The 22,366-nt window shown below is 42.8% G+C and overlaps 2 protein-coding genes across 7 annotated transcripts in view; both read right to left on the minus strand.

The window, feature by feature from the left end:
• The window catches only part of DAPK2 (death associated protein kinase 2), a 36,582-nt gene extending 25,720 nt beyond the window's left edge, over positions 1-10,862 (minus strand). For both annotated transcript variants that reach the window (XM_053954770.1, XM_053954769.1), the window contains exons 1-2: positions 10,792-10,862; positions 3,885-3,981 (exon numbers count right to left, since the gene is read on the minus strand). In XM_053954770.1, the coding sequence (XP_053810745.1) occupies positions 3,885-3,946 (62 nt within the window). In that variant the 5' untranslated portion in view covers positions 3,947-3,981; positions 10,792-10,862. The remainder of the gene's footprint in view (positions 1-3,884; positions 3,982-10,791) is intronic.
• A 3,707-nt stretch (positions 10,863-14,569) lies between these two features.
• The window catches only part of TBC1D2B (TBC1 domain family member 2B), a 30,270-nt gene continuing 22,473 nt past the window's right edge, over positions 14,570-22,366 (minus strand). For 3 of the 5 annotated variants that reach the window (XM_053954593.1, XM_053954597.1, XM_053954595.1), the window contains 4 exons: positions 21,260-21,377; positions 20,384-20,569; positions 19,927-20,048; positions 14,570-18,520 (listed from right to left, as the gene is read on the minus strand). In XM_053954593.1, the coding sequence (XP_053810568.1) occupies positions 18,325-18,520; positions 19,927-20,048; positions 20,384-20,569; positions 21,260-21,377 (622 nt within the window). In that variant the 3' untranslated portion in view covers positions 14,570-18,324. The remainder of the gene's footprint in view (positions 18,521-19,926; positions 20,049-20,383; positions 20,570-21,259; positions 21,378-22,366) is intronic. The other 2 variants (XM_053954594.1, XM_053954596.1) reach the window with 2 other exon arrangements.

Genomic DNA, 22,366 nt, shown 5'->3' on the forward strand with positions numbered 1-22,366 from the left:
TGTAGATTTCCAGGTTCCTGCCCTGCAAAGAACACCTGGGTTATCTCTGCTTTTTGTTTTCACTACATAAATAAATACTCAGTTACACTGTCAGAACAGCGACTTGTGCCAGGCTCCAAGGTCCTATCATCACTGGTAAAATGCTGCATTTGCTGTCCTTTAAAGCTTCACCCAGAAAATGGGGTATCTCCTCTCTCAGAGAGCAGAGTTAATCCTCCACACACAGGCACAGAGGAAGCAGCTGGAGCTGGAGACGGGGAACTACAGAAGGCATAACAAGCCACTGATGAAAGATGGAGCTTGGCTTTAACCGTGAAACCACAGCCCAGGTCAGTAGGGGCTGAGAAACTGGAGGCTCAGTTGTGGCCAAACTAATCAACAGAAATCACAGTGATTATTTTCTACATGAAGGCATTGACTGGCCCAGGAGATGAGGAATGAACATAGCTCCCAGTTACCGAGACAGGCAAGAAACTGGAGTGGCAGGTGGTAAGGCTGGCCCACACTGTGGAAGAAGGCAGAGCCCCTTCCCTACAGTGAAAGGACAACAGTGAAGGAAAGGGGAAGACTTCCATGCCCAGAAATATCACTCCAAGGTTTGTCTTTCTTTGTTAAGTGTGAGTCCTTGCACGCTGCAGAGCTGAGCTGCAGGAGCAGGACACTGGCCCAGGACAGCAGTGCCAGGCCCACACAACCCTGAAGGAACACACTTTCTCAATGGGCACTGTTGTAAAATACTTTGGGAAAAGCTCCATGACACTTCCTACCCTCAGCCCCAACCTGGCATGTAACAGTGACACTGCCCAGAAGGTACAAATGTCAACAGCTCTCACAGCCTGGCTGGCACCACATTTAGGCAATAGATTAATGACTCTATGATACATCCTTTTATAAATCACACTGCACATCTCAAATTCCAGTATCTACCAGCACCATCAGTGTTTGCTAGTACAGCTGGAAAGGGCTCCTGCACGTTTGTACAACACTTTTTGTTCAGTGAGCCACAACTACCCATCCAAAACAGAAAAACTGAAACGTTATATTAAAGGCTTTCCAGTGACCTTTATTGATGCTGCTTTCTTGGAAACTGTATCCCTAGCTCAGCAGGACAGTTCTTCTTTCTCCGTGCCTACCCTGCCCTTGATTTAAGACTTTCCGTTCTTGGTTGTCTCCAGCTGTCACATCCCTTGCCACAAGAAGCAGCAGTTATATGACCTGCTGCACTTTCCCAAGAACACAAGTTAGTCTTCACTTCTTCACATTTTCCAAGGGGTATTTCCACTGATTTGCCATGCCATTAATGTCCCTGCAAATGGGTTAGGCCAGGACCCTTCTCAAAATAGCCCAAATTGTTAAAGCCATATTATTTCTTTATAATGTTGAAATTTGCTAAATTCACTTTAGAGAGTCCTCTTTTTAAGCTTCCTTTCAGCCATAGCTAGGGAACCTCAGTCCCCACAGACTTGAAAATGACTAAAACTCTCGTGAGGGAAGCAACACAATTATATATGTATATTTGAAGTATTGCACACATTCAGCATAGCTTCCCAAACAGAGCTGCTATAACGAACAAGGCCATCAGCAAGTTGTCTCTAAGGCCACATGTCTGACAGATTGCTCCCTGTGTGTATCCTTTCAAGACTTTGAGCAACAGAGGTTGGTATAAGATTAATATTTGAAAGACTGATGGAATGTTGGAGCTAACAGCTGGTCAGAGCACACAGCTGCAGCCATGGAAAACGTGCTCCCTTCTCTGCAAAATGCCTTCTCTCACACCCCTGCCTTGGCACACAAGACAACTGCATTGACAGCTCCTTCTGAGCTGCCTCCAGCTCCGCAGGGACTCTGAGGATGACCTGGCTGGGCAGTGCCTGCCCACACTGTCCGTGTGCAGGGAGCTGTGGTCACCCTCAATGCTGCACAGTGACAGGAAGTGCCTCCTTTCATCACCAGACCAGAGTTCAGGCTTTGCAGTCTGTGGTGGAAGCATCCTTTCCTGAGTGCTGTGCAAAGACTTTCAGATAAACAGGTGCTGGCTCTGTCAGTGAGATCCTCTATTTTTATCTCATGGCTGAATCCCAGCTAGAACAAGCACTAGGCCTATGTTAACAACTAGTTTTGTTCTTAAGAAGTGACAAACTCAGTGAGGAGGACAAGAACAGGACTCTTAACAGATGTTGTTTGAAAACATTTGTTTTGTGACTTCTGCTGCCAGAATGATAATAAATGAATCCTTTAACCTATCTCTACCTGTCAGTAATTAACAGCTTGTTGCAAACTGAACTAATAAAAGGCATCTGCAGGTTCTAAGGGCATCAGTCAGCATTGGAAAAGATCAGTCGCTGCAATCTGTCCAGCATGTTCACTTCCTTCTAGCAAAGCAAGACACCATTTGTCACCAGCCCTCAAAACCTGAAAGTGAAAATACACTGACAAAGACAGTGTGACATTATACATGCAGCCTGAAGAGGAGGGCTGCTGTGACCACACAAACCTTGACCAGCCTCTCTGGCTGATCCAAGCAGCAATGACCAGCCTTTGCCAGATTGTTTCAGCTACACTTCTCCATTCAAAATCCCCAATGTCCATCAGCTTGGAGAATGATGTTCATCATCTCAAAAGATTCCCAAAACCAATTCAGAAACCAAAGTGAAAATAAATTACTCAGTCTCCAGTTTCTCATTTTAGTAGTTCGACTGTTTAACCTACAACCTCCTTGGTTAAAAACCACACCTCTTACACCCTGCATGCACACACTGAATTTTTTTACTGCTCACTGTTGTCAGGTTTTCACTGTCAGACTGATACTCTCAGTACTAAGCAATACTTAAAAGTAAGCAGTTGCAGAACATTTAATAGTTATGGCCTTTCTGAGAGGGAAGGGAATGGAAAACAAATTAACAAACAAACCTCAACCCCTCTCCCCTTAGAAGAAGTCTTCTCAGTAACTCTAAAGATTAAATAGCTGAGAGTGAAAAAAAAAAAATTGGCACGGACACAGTATCAACTGAGGTGTTTTAATGGAGCTCATTACTGGCCCTTAAGAAAGGGTGATGGCACATACACAGTCATGTATCAAAACCAACTGCCAGACACTGGGAAAGAAGGCAGCCTGTGTACAGCCCTAATTTAGCTAGTTGCATATTAAAACGAAAAACATTAGAGGGTTGGACACTGAATGGAAACCAGCCATCCCCACCCAGAGCACTGTATGTTGCTGAACGACTGGGGGAGCCCTGTGGTGTCCAGTTCACAAGCCCAGCAGTGTTTAAGCACATGCTCATGGTTAAGCATGGTAACAGTTGGTAATTACACCTGTAATTAATACCTGTGGATAACCTTTATACATTAAAGGCTATCTACAAGCATCAACCAGCCCAGCTGAAAATTTGAGAGGTAAAGCCTTTCAGGAATACATGTTCCTTTGTTTTGCAGGCACATATGAACATGTGATGTCAGTGCTTGGAGCCAGCTGAAAACAACAGCGCTGCGGAGTGCTGCTCAAAACAACAGGACAAGTGAAAGTGCCGTGTCTGTGGTGACAGCACCACAGGCTCCTGGCTCCCAGCTGGCTCGAGAATGGGCATGTGAACTCAAGTCTAAAGCACGGACACAGGTGACACCTATCTACAAAAGACAACGCAAACATACCTTTTGTTGTCCTTGTTGCAAGAAAAGAAATAGAAAAAACAGTTAGCACATTTAATCTAAAGAAAAAACCCAAAAACCTACAAAAAAATCCTATCCAAAGTGTAGTCTTTGTCAAGGTGTGTATTGCTATTGTAGTATATTATAACTGATCTAGGCTATCATGCAGAAGGAAGTAGCAAATATCTTCATGCCTCAGCTTTTAGAATCACGTGGTGTCACCACTATGACCTTACCTTCCCAGCTCTTCCCCAATTTCGTAAATGTCCTCCACCTTCTGTTGCTTGAAGAAAGCCATACTTGGTCTTTCATTGATACTCAAGGATGATGCAACTAGAATATTAATGAAGAATGACATTCATTACATCTTGCAAGAGGCTAAGTGTCAGTAACATACATTTGTGGTACAGGCACTTTGGATCCATGGCAGCTCATTCATGGCCAAAGTCACCACTGATCCATCAAAATAACTAATTCAGCAGTCTCAGCCAAATAGTGAGAGCTCAAATCTGGAAAGAGATGAGCACCATTAAGTGAAGGAGATTCTTGGCCACCACTGAACTACCCAAGAACACAACTAACTGGAAGCACAGAACACACCAAGAAACACAAACGTGATGAAAGGAAAAATAATTAATAATTTGATAAAGTTCTGGACAATAAAGCCTACACTAAAGAGAGGGAGCACAAGAACTAGTGTTACAGACTCCCTCAGACAGATCCTCACCCAGGGAGACCAGGAGGCAGAGCTTTTTTTTTCTCACGTCAGGCAGTGCTCCTGAAGCACACAGGCAGGACAGCACACAGACATTTGAACTGCTGCTGGAAAAAAAGTGCTGATTCCCTCTCCAGAGCTTTCAGCACATCTTCCATCATGCACAGGAGACGTTTCAAATGAGAAGAACACCAGCAGCATCTGCTACAGGTGTTACTCTGTGTAACCATGCAGTTTGTTTCCTGAACACAATGTTTTAAACTGATAACCTCTGTGAGCTCTGAAAATACAAGCTTCACACTGGTGCATTGGAGCATCTGTGCATTATGCTGGGCTGCTTCACGATGAGGAGCAGATGAGAACTCACATTATTCCTTGGGATACACCTCCACAGCAATGTATTTTATGGTAACAGAATAGATTTGAACAGAATAATTGGCCAGTCAGGTCATGAACTATTTGCTGTTTCCTGTGGAGATGAACACTGGCATTATGCCCAATGCTCCAAATATCCACTATTTAGATCAGAACATGTAAAATAGCTCTAAGGCTTCTAGCAGCACAATAAAATCTAACTACGTTGAGACATATAGTTATTCTCACACATCTCTACACTCCACAGCATATCTTGTCAATGTAATGTGCTTTGCTTTATGAATCTCAGGTGCTGCTTCCTTCAGATGCACTGGGGACTTCCAAATTCCTTATCTCTATACAGCTCCTGCAGATTTTTAAATTGCAGTCATTGGTATCTGACTGGTGCATATTGTGAAGTATATTTCACAAGCAAACAAAGCTCTATTTTGATCCTTTAGAAATAAGTTCAATTCAGTGTTGCAAGAAGATTCAGCAGACCTATAAAACAGGACTAAATATCAAAGAGCAATTGCAGCATTCCTGTCAAACTGAAAGGCACAGAAATTGAAGATTTTTCCCCAACAAAAGTGGGTATCGTGAGGAGAAAATACATTGTAAAAATCTAACAATTCCTCAATACACACCCAAGCTGTCGTCATTCACTCACGTCAGAAAAAAGATTGGTTGCTTTGTTTGCCCCAGCCCTTTTTACAAACCACTGGCTTCTAATACATAGGTGGCATGTTGAGTATCAATTCCTTTCCAAATGCTCTCCTTCTATTACTTCAAAGGAACAGAAAATCTCCTAGTGCTTCTACATAAACATACTTTTTAGTTAATCTTAGCAAAACCTACACATTAGGAGAAAAATTCTTTGATTGCTTTATGTCAAGCAGAAGGGCTACTACATCAATGATTACAGCCACAGATGATGAGGAGTATTTCAGTTATACATCAGAACTGCAACCTGTGCTCTCTGAAGGTGTGTATCTGCACACCTCTGGGGTGACAGGCATGCTGTGGTGTGACGTGACTGACCTGCACCTGGCACATGACCCAAACACACCCATTTCTGCCATATGTCAGAACTGATCATTTCATTACACACTTGCAGGTGCCTTGGCAGAGGAGAGGGAGATGCAAGGCATCCCTCACGTGCTCTTGAGAACAGCCTTGCTGGAAGTCTGCACTGCACGTGGAATGGCTCAAGGGCTCTGAGGCTGCTGCTGCATTTCTATTAAAACACCTGCTCAAACCACAGTTTCAAAGCTCTGTAATGGAGACAAAAGTGCCTCCCTTGCCCTCCTGTGTAACAGTGTTTCAGCAATGATCTCTCTGGCTACCCAAGGCAAACAAGAGAAACCACACAGGTTGTGACACTGAAGCCCAGGGTAAGCACCACACTAATAAAATATATAGTAGAAACCAACACTTGCATTGGTGAGCATGATGCACTGCAATGTGTGTTATTATTTTCCCACTTTCTATCCTGGCTTTGTTGATATTTTCATAGTTTTTCAAGGTGAAGCCAGGTGAACTGTTCTGTTAAATCTGTTGCTCAATAATTTCCTTCCCAAAACCATGTTCATGCTTGGGATGAAAATGCCTATTTTACTTTTCAATGAAAATGAGCAACTCAAATTTCACTTTGTAAGCAAATTACAGAGTGATTTATGCAAAGTGAAAAATACTTGAAGTATTCTTCAAGTAACCTTTCATAATCTCACCGAAAGGTCACTGAGCAATATTGCTCATATCTTGAAACTACAGTCATAAATGCTTCAGTCATATTTACAAGAATGAGGACATCTCTGAGCTATTTGATCCTTACTAAATTTATATAATATTGTTTGCTATTGTTCAAAGCAGAATCTTCTTAAGTGTTGTCTGTGTTCAGCCTTTACAGACTTCAAAAACGCAAGCAAAGGACAAAGCCAAGCCTTGCTGAAAAACCAAACCTTTTGCTCACCCTGAATTGCAAAATTACATTCTGAGCACATGCAAGTACAGGAAAATGCCCAGGTAATAAGAGATGCTGCTAAGACTTGCCCAAAGATTGTAAATCCCTCAAGCTGACTACTCCCTTCATCGGAATCCAAGGTACATGGTTATAAACAACGTTAATGCAAACACACCTAAGAAGTCATTGTTTTAAGAGAGAGTTCATTGCCATTCAGAAGAGCACATTAAAAAGATTGCTTTTTAGTGGGAACCTACCCAAAGTGCCTCTGTGAACACAATCACTTAATGTTTGATTGACAAGTTCACTCATTTCCCAGTAGCCTCCACAGAACACAGCTGATTCTGCAGGTAAGTAGAATCCATGCAAAAATAACCAGGAAATTCTTATCCCTTCTGCTGATCTCTTAACTTACACCCATTTCTACAGAGGCCAAAGCACTAAGTTAAATCTCCAACACAGGACCCATTCAAGCCCAGAGTCTTGCTTTTGAAGGCTGTTCAACACTGTGATGTTGAAGGCTGTTCAACATTCAACAAAACTGTTGCACAACGTTCAGACCCCCAGTGGTACCTCTGATGTGCTGGTGTTCCCCATGTCTATCACTTCATGTTATCCTATCCTGCCTTCCACAGATATCTCTCCCTCGCTTTCACCCAACAGTCACACTAAGCAAATACCCAAAATAGATCATACACTTGATGACCCAAAGCAACTGTCACCGGCACAGCTCAAGTGGGTAAGCCAACGAAAGATAACCTTCATATACTTAAAATTCATCTGAAATAGAAGTGCCATTCACAAGCATGCATGTTACCCTTCTCTCACCTCAGGAAACCAAGGTGATTTCACTTTCAAAGATTTCTTATACTACAAGGTTTTTGTTGGACACCATTTACAAATACAGAGCACAAGTACATCAATGCAGGAATGAGAGCCTTATTTTTTTTTTTTTTTTCTAGTCAGGTGGTGATTTTTCTTATGGTGGCCAGTGAAGGCAGGCAGAATTAGAGATGGACAGACATTCATCTTGGACTCAGACAAAAAAAGTTGTTCAGGATTTGAGGAAAAAGCAACAGCCAACTTTTTTTCCTGATACACACCTCATGCTAACACTTCAGGGGCATGTGCCCAAACAATACCACAACCCGGTGAGTCAGGGCCATTCCCATCACTTAGGAGCAGCACCAGAATTCATTAAACCCAGGATGATGAAGGTATCTGCTTCAGTGAGTTTTGAATCAGACCAGAGCTTAATTGCTCAATGCAAGCTCAGCAGAGGAGATGAGCTTCTGTGTCCTTTCACAGCACATGCCATGTCTATTCCCCAACCATCCCACATTGGGCCCACCTCTCCTCTCCTTGTGTCTTTCCTCTGGGATCCCTCACAGTGAGCATTCTCGTATGAAGGGCAGCTTCTACTCAGCATTTATATTGCTGTGTTTCCATAATGATACTCCATAGTATAGTATAGTATAGTATATGTTTAGTATAAAAACATAATATTTCACCTTTATTGCTGTATCCAAATCTCCTTAACATAGGCCAAATACCACAAGGCAGCAAAATATTGCTTATGCTGTGTGAATGATTTCACTATAGACATGGAACAAAGCTGTAGCTAACCCAGAAATAGGATACAGGCTCTGAGATGGCAGTTTCAAGCACTAGGAGCATGTCCTGGCTCATCTCTTCACATTCTTCCTAAACTCTGCCCTGTCATAAAATAGAATGATATCTACCCTAGAAATCACAGTTTCCCACTGTGATCTAAGGCATATATTTACACACACATGCTTTACATCAGTACAATCCCTGGATAAAGACATTCTTATTGCAGACAAAAGGGCCTTTTTAGTGCAGCTTGTACTGTGTGTAAAGGACATCAATCTACAGAAACCCACTCTTCTGTAGAGAGTGACAGAATCCCTCTCAAGAGGAGCTGAAGTTCTATTTCTCTTCTCTAATGAAGTTTTCCCTGCACAGGTTAAGTTCTTAGCTTGTCATTACCAAATTATGTGACAATCAGTGACTGGTTTATACACCTCAAATCCACCTTAAATGTCCATCCACCAGTAAACAAGAGCAGAATACAGAAATCAGAGGTGAGAAGAAAACTGTTGGAGCACTTCCCTTGCCAACAGCCTTGCATGTTTTTTTCTTTAGCGTTTCTTCTGTCCTAAGTAAACCAGTTTCAAGTGACTGAGGTAACAGCTGAATAATCTGAATTTCTCAAGTACACCTGACATGAGCTGAATCATTAAACCCTTTGCCAAACTCAGAAGCATTCCAACCTGGCATGCTTTTATATTACAAAACATTAGTTACACTAAACCAAAATCTCAAACCCATTAGAACAGACCAAAGTAAAACTTCCCATATGAACTGTTTTATAATACTGAAAAAATGACCAAAAAGAAAAAAAAAAAAAAAAGAAAAAAGAAAGAAGAAAAAAGAAAAAAAAAAACACCAAAATGAAACAACAACAACAAAAAAAAAAACCCCAAACCCATTAAACAAATTAAAGTTATATTGTCTTCTAGTTTTGGTGTTTTATGCTAAACAGATTTTTATAAGCATTAAAGTATTTTTTTCTTTCACTTTCAATCCCTTTTTCACCTTTCTTTCTTTCTCTTTTCTTTTATCCCACAAAAGACTATGCAATTCAAACAGCAATAAGAAAACCCAAACAACCCAAGTGGGTTTTACCTGCTGCTTTCAAATAAGCGTAGCACAGTTAAAAATTCTATCAATTTCAGCAAACCCTTATTTTCACTGAAACATCTTCCTGTCAGAAAAAAAAAGTAGCCTAAAAATTCTTCTGCCGGGAAATTGAGGCAACTATTACGACCTGCGTGTCTGTAAAAAACATAAAACACACCGACCATCTGAGCAATTCAACTCCATTACAGAATCACTGCTCCTGCCACTAACTCTCAAGGGCTGCCTTTCCGACCTCCCAAATTTACCCCGAAGTAATTATACGTGTGGCAAATGACCCGAGACTATTTGCAAGCCTCCGCTTCAGGCACACATACAAACCACATTGGCTCTGCAGCTAATTCCAGCTCCCCAGCTCCCGGCCAAGGTCAGGGATCCCAAAGCCCAGCGCGACTGAGTAACGAGCGGGTGGGAGCAGAGCCCGGACGCTCAGGGCAGGGGAAGCCCGCAATGCCAGGCACGCCGGTAGGGCACGGGCAGAGCCCGCTTCCCGTCCCTGAGGCGCCTTCAAGGATTACTGCTGAACATAACTCGCATCACGACCCCAAAGTCAAGCGAGACCTCGCCTCTGCGATCTGTGTTTCCTGCACCAGCAATTGAAAGGCACAGGAAAGTCTGAAAACAGCTGATGTTTCAAAAAAGGGCCAGAGATGAGCTTTTCTCTCACACATTAAGCAGGTGAGCACTGCGATTTTAGTCCTTTTGCAGCTGGTGACTGATCAGTCAAAGCAGGAGCAATTGCCACACACTTTCACCCTCTAAGGCACATCTTCCTTCTTGACTGTCCTCTACAAGGGTGCAGGCCAGCCAAACCAGTCCCCCCCACCGTGCTGTGTTGCTCCAGGACCCCCAGCTCACTGGCCAGAGGAACAGCTGTAAAGAAACCCAGGTGAAGCTGCTTGAGGGAAAAGGCAGGAAGAAACTTGCGGATAAACGATGGAAGTTACACAGCATTCGCAGAGTGCCCCCGATGGCCTCAGACAGGAGCAGCGCCACACAGAGCGGCGTGCAACACCAACAGGGGCACTTGTGGGACCGCTGCATTGCCCGGCCCCGGTGGGACCTGCTCGGGGATAAAGGACAGCTGCTCGCGGCGGGGATGCTGCGGGGAGCTGCCTTTGCCCCCGGCTGGCGGCTGCGGGCACACACAGAGCCAGCGCAGACACCGTGAAGAGGCCGAGGGTCTGCACCCCGCCCGGCCCCGCGGGAGGGACCCGCCGCTGGCCCCGGAGCTGCACGGCCAGAGGGGCTGCACGGCCGCGACACCTCACAGGCGGGACACGGAGTGGAAGGGCCGTGAGGGCGGCTCAGCCTAAGGAACGGACCCAGAGGAACACGGAGAAGGGAACCTGCGGAGGTGCCGCCAACTAAGGGAGCAGCGCCCACTTACCGCGTCCGCCGGGCTCCCTGAGCGCGCAGGGCCGGGCCGGGCCGGGCGGGGCGGAGGCTGAGGGGGCGGCGGGGCCGGACCGGGCTGAGGGGGCGGCGGGGCCGGGCCGGGCCGGGCCGGGCTGAGGGGGCGGCGGGGCCGGGCCGGGCCGGGCCGGGCCGGGCGGAGGAGCCGCGGGCCCGGAGGGAGGGGCCCGGCTCCGCGCTCCGCCCTGGCAGCCCCGGGAGGAGAGCGCGGGCGGGGCCGGGCTGGCTGCAGCGGCGGCGGGACAATGCTACCCGCGGCGATGCTGCCTGCATGGCACTGTGGGGCCCATGCAGCCTGCGGAGCACCCGGCACCACCCCGACGGTGCCAGCTTCCACTCCCCCTGATGGGATGCAGATACCTCAAGCTGGACCAGGCCAAAGCCAAGCCTTCCAGTCCAACACAGCTCACCCAGGCTGACTGGGGAACATCTCGGATGTAGAATCCAATTTCCTTGCTTAAGTACATAAAGGATATGTGAAAGCAGTACTAAGAAAATAAGGCTGAGGAGGCAATTCCAATGGAGAGGCACTTAAGTTGCATAAGCCTTGTTTCCGTATTCCCTACAAGCTGAATCTGAAACTCACCATTACCCGGTGAAATGGCCCGTTGTTTCAAGAGACCACTGTGACAAAGAACAGCGCAGGTTCCCAGACCCCCCCGTGCAGCTCAAGCTGCATTCACATGCACCACTGTAACAAACCTCTGCCATCCTGCTTCCCCAGACTGCCATAGCCCAAGTGTTGCCTTCCAACAATGACATCCTTCATCTGCTAACACTCCTATCATAACGACAGCCCCAAAACCTGTAAAACTAGATTTTCTCCGGCTTTATTTGACACACAGTAATCGCAGTAAGCACTCTTAGGTCTCCTTACATTTCTTCTGGGCAACTTAATACCCATCATTTGCTAATGAGAAATAATGTGGGATTGTTCACACCTTCAAAATAAATTACAAGTACCAGGTTGCCTTCTCTTCCAATCCTCTATGTGATTAAGGTAACACAATGGCAATGGCAAATTATCATACATAAATAAGCAGGATGTTTTCCTTTGCCGTATGGTGTGAAGATAGTTAAATTTAAGAGTGATTTATTCTAGGCAAGTACCTAAAGGCAGTGGTTTTTATTATCACAGTTAAAAATAAACTTGGCTTGTCCCAAGTCAAGAGGACTGAACTGTGCCCCTGATTGCCCGCCCTGGGAGTGGTGCTCACAGCCCATGAGTTCCATGCGGCTCTTCCAGCTCCATACTATGCAGGGTGGAGAACAGGAAATAGGAGCAACAGTAAATGTTTCAAAGGGCAGTGGAAGCATTCAGAATTCTCTGAAAGGGAAATAAAGATAATTAATTTCTCATCTTTAGTTCTACAATGGGATATGATCATGCAGAAGTCACAGCAATCATATTACAAAATTCTCAGAGCAAAAGGGCACATGAGGAAGGCCACCATTTTTGTTTGTTCCTAGCTGCAAGGAAGGGAACAAAACACCCTGAGAGGCTACAACTGCTTTTCAAACTGGGACAAGCTCTCCGTAGACTAAGAATAACCTCACTTTGAATAAAGGTTTCCAAGAGCAGCAAAGGTAGATTGAATCCCACCCCTGCTGCCATGTCCATAGGGTTTGCAAGCCCAAATACAGGTTCTGCCTAAGTAGGGTGGTGCTCTTTCATGCTTCTGTAGTTATTCACCTTTAAAACACTATCTCAAGACTTCTTTGTAACATCTTTGGTAAAAGCCTTTATGTGCATACAGAGCAAGAACAGAAAACTCAGACCTGAGCAGTGTTTCAAGTAGGGAGCACCAGCAAACACTGCAGCCATGCATTTGCGAGCCTCCTGTAGAAGTGACGAAGTAGGAAACCCATACCTTATGGGTTCCAGACATGTTCCAAAGGGGGAGTTCCAGGATCAAAAACCAGAAGAATACCACCTACATTTTTTAAAACAGGCAAATAGCAATATTCCACAGTTTAATCACCACAGTGCCTGAAGACATCACTAATTCCATTCATCAGCTCAAACCTGACACCTTAGGGGCAACTCACTGCACAACCTAGCTGGTTTCTACACACCAAAGGGACGTTGCATTTGAGAGACAAAGGCAGGACGCAGCTGCTCAAGACTGGGGTAATCTTAGTTGGCCATCTTAATTTACGAGGCATATTCTAATATTGAATGTTATAATTACTGGAGATAGATGTTTTTAATAACTGTGTTTGTTAAAATCACATTCAGTATATAGTCCTGCATTTTGCTTTCTAGTCTCGAGGTTTGAAAAGCTGGCACTACATGTGGGCATCCTTGAACTGTAGACAAATGTGACTTTTGCAGCTGATCATCACAGTGAAAACGCCACTCTGCTAACTTCCAATTGAACCTTTTACCTTGTTTTCCAGGGGGGAAGTTTCCAAGGCAGAGCACACCCTTCCTTTGCATTATCTGAGGGAACATACTTCATGTGTGAGAATTCTTAAAGCTTCAGCACTACATGGATTCTGCTTTCTGTTGAGGTCAAGGAGCTGCAGATAAGGAAGCTATGTTTAGCACTTCTGAAAATCCCAAAGAAGGAACACTTGATACCTTGTAATACCAGCAGATTCAGAGTGTTCTCTGCATCCCTGAGGCAGCCAGAGCACAGTGACACTCTGCAGGTATTTGGTCTCGGTTCAGCTGTGTTTATACTAAGTTATGCATTTCTTGGGAACCAGGTTTTTAACATACATCAGCCACACTCACATCCTTATTGCAATCCCACTGAGAGCAGATGCTTCAAACTTAGTTCTAAGGAGCAAATGGGAGTCTCAGCTGTTCTTTACAGGCCTCAGCAGCTGCTTAGGGCAATACAACCTACTCAAGCTAAACATGCCAAGTATGCAAGTGAGGACATTGCTCCCCATGCACTCTCTTCCCAGAATTTTCTGTTTATTTCTCTGACTTAAAATTTTCAGTATACAGGACACAAGGTCCTTAGGCCATAGTTGTGTTCTGCCTCAACTGCTGATCTCTATCCTGTTTTGCACCCCCTTTGAACAGATTTCCAGCTGTGCCAATATCTACTCCTATAACAGCTTGCCATTCTGTAGCAGAGCCAGAGGACAAGAACTGTGCACTATTCACCTCTGCTATCAAAGACAGGCTTGGATATGCAATTACGGTGATGTCCTAACTCTTCTTCCTTCCTCCCTTACATTTAGCTATTAAGTTACATATCTGAAGTACCTGAGGTATTCCCTCTTTAAGGGACTCAAGCAATTCCAAAATACAAAATTCATATCTGAAAGACAGATATTGAGACTTGATTTCCAAATTAATTGAGAACTTGGTTAAATTTTCAAAACAGCTGAAATTATTTATTTGACTACAAAAGACTGTCAGAACATCAGTACCAAGCCTCCTAAAGAAGCTTTTGGGGTGTCAGGAAATATTATACAAATATGTTTCCCAGAAAGTGTGTGAACTCAGAAAATTCCTGTCAACACTCATGCAAATTTTGTCTCCTCCCCCTCTTCTCCCAAGAAATGAAGGACACCAATGACAAGTCTACCCAGTCAGCATCACATGCATGCAACATGTCTATGGTTCACATCTTCACGCTTCAAAGCTAAATTTACATGTATGTAAATTTATAGAGATTCTCTCAGACCTCATTATCAGACAAAAATGCAAGCTCTACCACTGGTTTGTTCTGATGACACCTGTAGATATTTCCACCTGTTATGGGGAAAAAAAAGAACAAGAACCAGAGCAATTTATAAAGTAATAAACAATTTATTTCTTCTTTACATCAATCATCATGAAGATAACATCACTTATGTTAGTGATTCAAATTTCTTGTACCGCGTATTGCTGATGTTTAACATGGCACTTAAGGGAACAGTCACTTAAACAGCTATACAATGTCATTAAATTAATCAATTTGCCATTTCTCAGTTGTGTGTCTGAACATCCAACTCTGTCAAATTTAAGACCATTCACTCATTTCTGATGTTTTATACCGAATTTAAAAAATCTTTCCCTTTCTATTGAAATGTCTTACCATGTTTACGAACACTGAAGGGAAGGGGAGAATCTCTCACAGAAGACACCAAAAGGGCAACAGAAAAATCCTTTTTATTGATTACACAGCTGGTAAAAAGAAGACCACCAAACAATGTGATAACACTGGCTGATAACAGTACCTGTACACATATACAGGTCAAGCTGAAATACTGTGCAGTTCTAATACCTAGAGGTGTAGTGCACCAATTTTTTGCCTATTTAACAGAAGATAATAGACCCTTTTAAACAGCTAATTAAGAGTTTCACCAGGAAGCCATGCACACACAAATGGAGATGGAGGAATATTCTGCACAATGCAGCTTAGTGGTGTGGGTTACATCACATATTCTGGGAACCACCCATGAGGAACTCTGCACGTTGTGTGCAAGGCCTTGAAGTTAAAATATTATCTTGGCAGTTCTTATGTGCACGGACAGTTCAACTGCCCACTATCTGGCTGGCATGAATGAAAAACCTCATGCACCACCTCAGAAGTTCACACACAAGCACAAACCCTTGGGAACCATGCAGTTCAGCTTTGGCAGGCCACTGAGGCACACTGTATTTTGGCCTGGTTTCATCAGGTTTAAATACTGCCTGTGTATCCTGCATGCCCCTGATGAGTTACTACTCTCCAAGGTAACCAGATTTAAGCATCACTAGAAAACTAAGTCACATAATGACATTTGCAACAGCAGGCAAGGCAAGCTTCCCTGATGTTACTTCCTGCTATACACATCTTATTTTTGTTCCACAGAGACTTCTAGTGGCCAGAGGTGAGAAGCCTCTGCAATTTTTTGACCTATTAGCTCATCACTAAATCAGCAACAAGGCTTAACAAAATGAAGCCAACAGCTTTCTGGGAATTTGAGCATAACAGCATCGACTCATTTCTTATCTGCAAGCTGACAGAATACCCAGAGACAACACAACTTCCACAGGATTCCTAACATTCACGGGTAACAGTCACAACATGGCAGAAGAAACAGAGCTACTTAGCTTGACTGTACAACTGAAGACAACTTAATAGAATGAAACACAGCAACACATGCGTGCACAAACTGAACCATCAGCACAACTCTAACAGAAATGGTCCTCTAATATTGCAGGTCGTGTTTTGTCAGCTAAAGAACTTCCCAAACCGTTGCCTTAGTTTTATCTTCACAACCCAAACACTTCAACGGAATCAGTCATAGGACTAGTTCATAGCGAAGACTCAAAGCCAAAGAAAAATGGATTTTAGGAATAGGGTAAGTACGAGTATCTAAATTCTTCACCTTACTATTTCACTTGTGGTCACTGAAAGGAAGCTCTTCACCTTAAAAAAGAATTCATTTAACATTTGACAACATCATTAAAACATACAAACAAAAAGCCTGCATTACATATTGATTTAGAGACCAGCTCTTTCAAAATCAAGATAGTGTAACTAGAAAATTAGAAAACCTGGTCCCATTTTTGTATTCAAATACTGATTGTAAGTAGAAAAAGAATACAGTACATGCAATAATATCAAAACCCTGCCCTCCAGTACAAAACCAAAAGTAACTAGGGAATTAGAAAAAAATCCCTAGCTACTGCCTACCACACACAACGTAGGGGACATTTCAGAAGACTAGTAACATACAAATCATGATGATCACACCATCAGTTCCTCATTGGCAAGGATTTGCTGGCTAGGTAAAAATTATGTGTCATACAGGAAGCATAAATATTATATCAAAAGTAGTCTTCTAAGTTACAACTTCACCTCTGATTAAATAGTTCCCTTCCATATAAACTAACTTATAATATGCTTACTTGGAGAAGGCTACAACTACATTATCTAAAATAATTTTTTTTTAAAAGTGCTGTGAAACAGAAGCAGGATTTCTCTCTGCCCACACTTAAGTTGACTAAAACAGTTACACGATTATACCCAATAAAGTACTACTACTTCTAGAAAACCAAAACGAAACACATAAAATACAAGCTTGATGCACTTGACTCTTCACAATGATTAGTTTTCTTTTTTGCCAATTAACCACTTCCCCACAGCTTGGTGATTTGCTGCCTAGTATTTGAATCCTAGTTTTAGCATGACTCATTATAGTCAATACAACATTCTGAAAATCCAACAGTTCAAGAAAAAATATTGCAAAAGTCCAGAGAACAGCCAGCAAGAAAGAAATCCCTCCTTCTCCCCAGAGCCATTTATGAGCACTGCTAGTCACCAACTGAGACAAAAGTAACACTTCCACAGCAGAAACACTACAGCTCAACAGCCCAGATGTTGCTCCTTACAGCTGTCTTGCAGGAAGTGCATCCAACACTCACAGTAAAGCTGAGTCATTAGGAGAATATTGCATTTTTCTGTTGAAAAATGATCTTCAGCTCCCGTGTGCACATTGTGACCTTTAGGTTTTGTTTGATTGATTGGTAAATATTTGTTTTATGAACCCAGTCACTACCACTATTGTACAACAGTTCTACAATCATGCCAAAAGAATGCTTTGTTTCTTCTTAAAGAGCAAGACTTCACCTTAGGTCCTAAAGAGGAAGAAGCATTAAAAGAAAAGGGAAAAAAAAAAAAAACAACAAAGAAAACCCTCACAGAAACAAAAAACCATAACGAAACAACCCTCAAACAGATATGCAAAAAATTAGTTCCTAAAGCATGGTACTCCTGTGACAAGCTCCATTCTTTCAAAATATCTGGAGTTTGGTTGTGGCCTTTTTGAACCATTGCAATCAAAATAGTGAATACAAATAAAATTGATTAAAGAGAGTTTGATCTATAAACCCCTTTCCATGAATGAGAATCTTTATCAACACAGCTGCCCTGCAAAGTAGAAATGATGTTTGCTATCACTGTTTCCATACACATTCGACAGTCAGTGACAGAAATAGGTACTTATTTTACCTTTACTTTAGAGTATATATATATATATATATTCAAGTGTTCTGTTTGGTGACCCATTGCATGACACTTCAGGAAAAGATAAAGAAATCTTCATCCCATGCTTTTCTGGTTAGTGACCTCAAGAAAGGCTGGATGGAGCCTACCTGAATCCAAGAAATATGGATGTCCTCTCACATTGAGCCTGCACTATGAAAAACATGATTACATAAAAAAAAACCCCTAAACTTAGAATGGCACTGAATGTAACAGAGCATGGACTTTTCTTATTGTTTCACGTCCAGACATTAATGGTACACTGTGGGAAAACAACTGTCAATTCAGCTGACAGACTAAACTGAGACAGATATTAAGTGCTCTACAAATTATTCCAGGAACATAAATGTAAACAGAAGTGTTTGGCCTCCATACTAAGTGGTATTTCTGAAAGTGCTGGGATTTGGAAATCTGTCCTGCATATTTCCAAAAGCAACAAGTTTACATTCTGTTTGACAGGATTAATAAAGTGTTTTGGAGGTTAACTCACTTTGGTCATGATCCCAAAGAACAGTTTATATTAAGCAGTCTCAGCTATCCTCCTCATCATCACTAATAAGGTCTCTTTTTTCTACGCAGGTCTCTCGCTCACGCAGGAAGTCCTCGCGAATGGCTTCCAGCTCCGTCAGCTCCAGGCGCACTTTCTCCAGGTGATAGGCCCTGCGGTTCCTGATCTGGCGTAAGGGAAAAGGGTTCAGGTCTCCAAAAGCAATAGCAGTCAGTTTCCTGCAAGATTACACAATGGTAGAAGACAATCATTCATATTTGGTGGGCTTTTAAACTTTATCCATATCGACTTTTATCATATGTCACATATCTCTGGTCTCTTTCACACATGATAGGTCTCAGATGTTATCAATATTTAAAGAAATTTCTATAAAGCATTCAGGCTTAAGGTTATTCCAAGTGATAAAGTGTAATCAAACACTCAAGAGTTCCCCAAGCCACCTGTAAACTCTGCTATAAAGATCACAGTCTTGAAATGCTGAGCAGAAGACATAAGCTTGGGTCATCAGAGCTTCCTGGCTACACTGAAGACTTGGTACATCCAGTTACCCGTACAGATTGGATAGCTGCCTCCATGGAACGCACAGCAGCTCCTTCAATCCCAAACCACTCAGCTCTCCAGTTAACCAAGATAACCTGACAATCAAGAGACCAGATAAAGACAGGGACAACACAGATGTGGACAAGGATAATACAGAACATGGACAAGCCAAAGTTTCCAGCACAGTGAGAATGCTCTGGGGGTTCTGCTGGCTGGAGCACAGAGATCTCTGGACCAGCATCAAGCCAAACTTGTCAGGGCACAATGTGAAGCACCACAGAGGATCCAGCTCCCTTCCAGAGTCACACTGCATCATACCATCCTGCAGTCCTGCAGAGTATAAGCCTCAATTTATGTGGAATTTATCACATTAAAAAAATCTCAGATTTCAATATACAGTTTTTCTCTAAATTGAAAATTAGTGAGCTTCAAAAGAGGTGCAAAGAATTTTCAGACATTAAACCAATCCCAATATGACTTTTCTTTTTAAGATTAACCTACTGCTCTACAGTCTTGAAACCAGGAAAAAAAACACTCGACCAAATCTAAAAACACTAGACCCTAATTTACAAACTGTAAGTCCTATGCAAGGACCGAAGACCAGAAAAGTATCTAATTTGTATTTAATCTCTGCTTCCAAGTATATCATAAACCAGCTGGAACTATGTGGCAGAAGCCCGTGCATTAACCACGCATAAGAGATTTAAGCTGTGGGGGATATGGCTCACATCTTTAATGCTTGAGCCAGGATGTATTTTTATTTATCATAAAACATCTTAGTAAGAAGTTACATTTGCAATGCAGAGGGAAACTTCACCTGTGGTTGAAATTCTGACATGCTGCTACCACGATACTTAAACAAGGAAATCTCCTTCACAAACAAAAATTACTATTTAAGCCTACATCACTTCTGATTGGTCTCTGCTCGACAGAAGTGCTCATGACAAATCCTACCAGTTGGTTGCATCTCTAGTTGCTTTATGTGAATTAGGATCTAGATGAAAACAAAACCAAAGCCACAAAACAGACATCTCCCATGGCCCACTACAAGCCCCTCAGTGCCACCCCGGTGTGAGTTACCCACCTGGCATCAAGGATGGTGCGTGTGAAATAGCGAAGGTACTTGAAAATAGACATTGAATCTTGCAGCTTTAAGATTTCCTCTTCTTTGTACTTAAACAGTGCCAGGGCAAATCGGAATATTACCTGATAAAAATACATGCAGTATTTGGTACTTTGTAAGTACAGAATACACTGAGTCTCATGACCATCTTTATAAACCCCCAACAAGAGTTCCTCAAACACAGGCTGCACTGAAGCCCTTTAGTCACACCTCCCTTGATCTCCCTCCCCCAGCCCCTATTTCCAAAAGCTGGAAAATATTTTGAGTGGTTATGCAAAGTTCCTCTTGTTTTTTTCCTACCAGTCATTTTAACTGACAGGAGTGTTGCAAAGCAACCTTCTTTGAGCCCCACACTCAGTAACACCACAGTACTTTGTTATCAGGTAACAAATAAACAAACTCAGCCCATGCAGCTCACCTTTGGTCCCTCATAGAGGAAGGAGTCCCAGATTTTGAAAAGGATGTCACTAACCACGCTGTCCACAAAAACCACAAGAAACCAGTTGAAAGTGATGAGAGTATAATCGACTTTATATTGTTCAAAATGAGCATGTAATCGTGGAAGCTTCTCGCTCAATAAATCCTTAAACACTCGCTGATCAACCTAAAGAGATGACAAATAGAGTGTTATTGTTCCAATTTTCCAGCACATCGTTCAGAGCAAGGCTGTTATCAACCCGTGAGTGCAAGTTTTTCCAGAGGTAAGCAAGAAACCCAGGATTGTCTAGCTCACACTTCCAAGCTAGATCCACCCAAAGCACACACAGCTACCCCACTGCAGATTGCCCATGTCTGCTTCTTAACCCAGCCCCGGTCTCACAGGGCTCCTCACACACAGGTGGGGTGTTTCTAGTACTGGTCACCAGAGCTGCATCGGTGCAGGAGCACAGGAGCAGAGAGAATGCTGGGCAAACACTTGGCTGGAGAAGGCAGCCTGGACCAGAGCATCACCTGGACGCAGGAATGCTACAGTGGCTACTGCCCACAGCACTGCAAATGCATCGTCACCCCGCCCTCCCCCAGAACCCCACACCACCATTCCCCCGAATGTGAGGAAAGGGACAGCAACACAGCTCAGGGCTGTGAAGCTATCAGTGAGAAGGGGGGTTAAGGACACTGAACAACTATCTCACTGCCAGAGTCCTTGTCCAAACAAGGGTCCTGGTGCTTGTAACCCACCCCTGTCAACTCCACTCCCGTCCCTTTCCAAAGAGGCCTATCAGACAGTTGCAGAGGAAAGCAGTTGACCGGCTGCAGTTTACAGGACCAGGCTTTATCCCAGCAGAGCACATACCTGGGATCCCAGCAGTGTCTTAGTATAATAATCACGAGGCATGAAAACTTCCACTATTGTTACTAGACACCAAAAAGCATCTTCCTGTTCCAAGTACAGAAGTGCAATTGCTACCAACCTGAAAATAGGGTTTATTTAGAGGAGAAGATTATCAGAGATACAAACTATAGTAAGAACCATTACAGTAAAATATTTTTTTCTGTTCAGCAGAGATAAATGTATTAACAGCAGAGCACTGAACAGCAAAACTTGATGAAGTTTAAGATAGGGCAAAGCCATGCCTTCTCAGCCACACCAAGTATTTGTATTCAGCTAAATAAGAAAACAGAAAAAGGCAAAAATTTGCTCGAAGAATTTCTTGAAGTGTTGGTGTTGCCAATTTTAAGAGCTCTCTAAACACAGAGTCTAGTTTAGAAAGGAGATGTTTATTCTAAGGGTGTTAGGTGGAGGTTTCACATTACTGCTAGTGCTACCACCACCCCTACTTCATGATTCATTGCTTCTATTCTACTACTTCTTCAGTGCTCTTTCAAAAGACAAAGCTGCTCTAAGTTCAAAAGCCTATGCTAGTACATAAAATAGTGCACAAGTGGAGATCTATAGTATTACATCATGAGGATGAGACAGGGTGCTAGACCAACACACCTGCTTCAAGTAGCACCTTCTTTTACTACAGATCTCCAAGTAGCACAGCTATTCTGGCAAAAGCCAACTGCAACGAATCAGAATTTTTCATAGCATTGTAACACAAGAATCCCCTTTAAATTCTGCAATTCTGATTGAAGGCATCAGTGGAAAATGTTGAAATTTGTTGCCTTAACAATAGGAAAAAAGCTTTCAAGCATTTTTTTCTGCTTGCTTTAAAAGAAGAAAAAAACTAACAAATTCCTGAACAAAAAAGCAACACAATCCCCTACAACTGACATGAAGTCAATGTAAAACTACATTTAAGTAGCTCATTTCTTAAGAGTTAATTCTGGTTCCAGTTTTGATGCCAACTTGATTTTACAAAATTTATTACCCAGGTCAACTGCTTTTTTCATTGGTTTAAAAAATGTAATAGTTATTTGTTTATTATAAATTATGAGCATACAACCCATAGAGCAA

This window comes from Vidua chalybeata, chromosome 13, assembly GCF_026979565.1.
Source record: "Vidua chalybeata isolate OUT-0048 chromosome 13, bVidCha1 merged haplotype, whole genome shotgun sequence".
Taxonomy (NCBI): domain Eukaryota; kingdom Metazoa; phylum Chordata; class Aves; order Passeriformes; family Viduidae; genus Vidua; species Vidua chalybeata.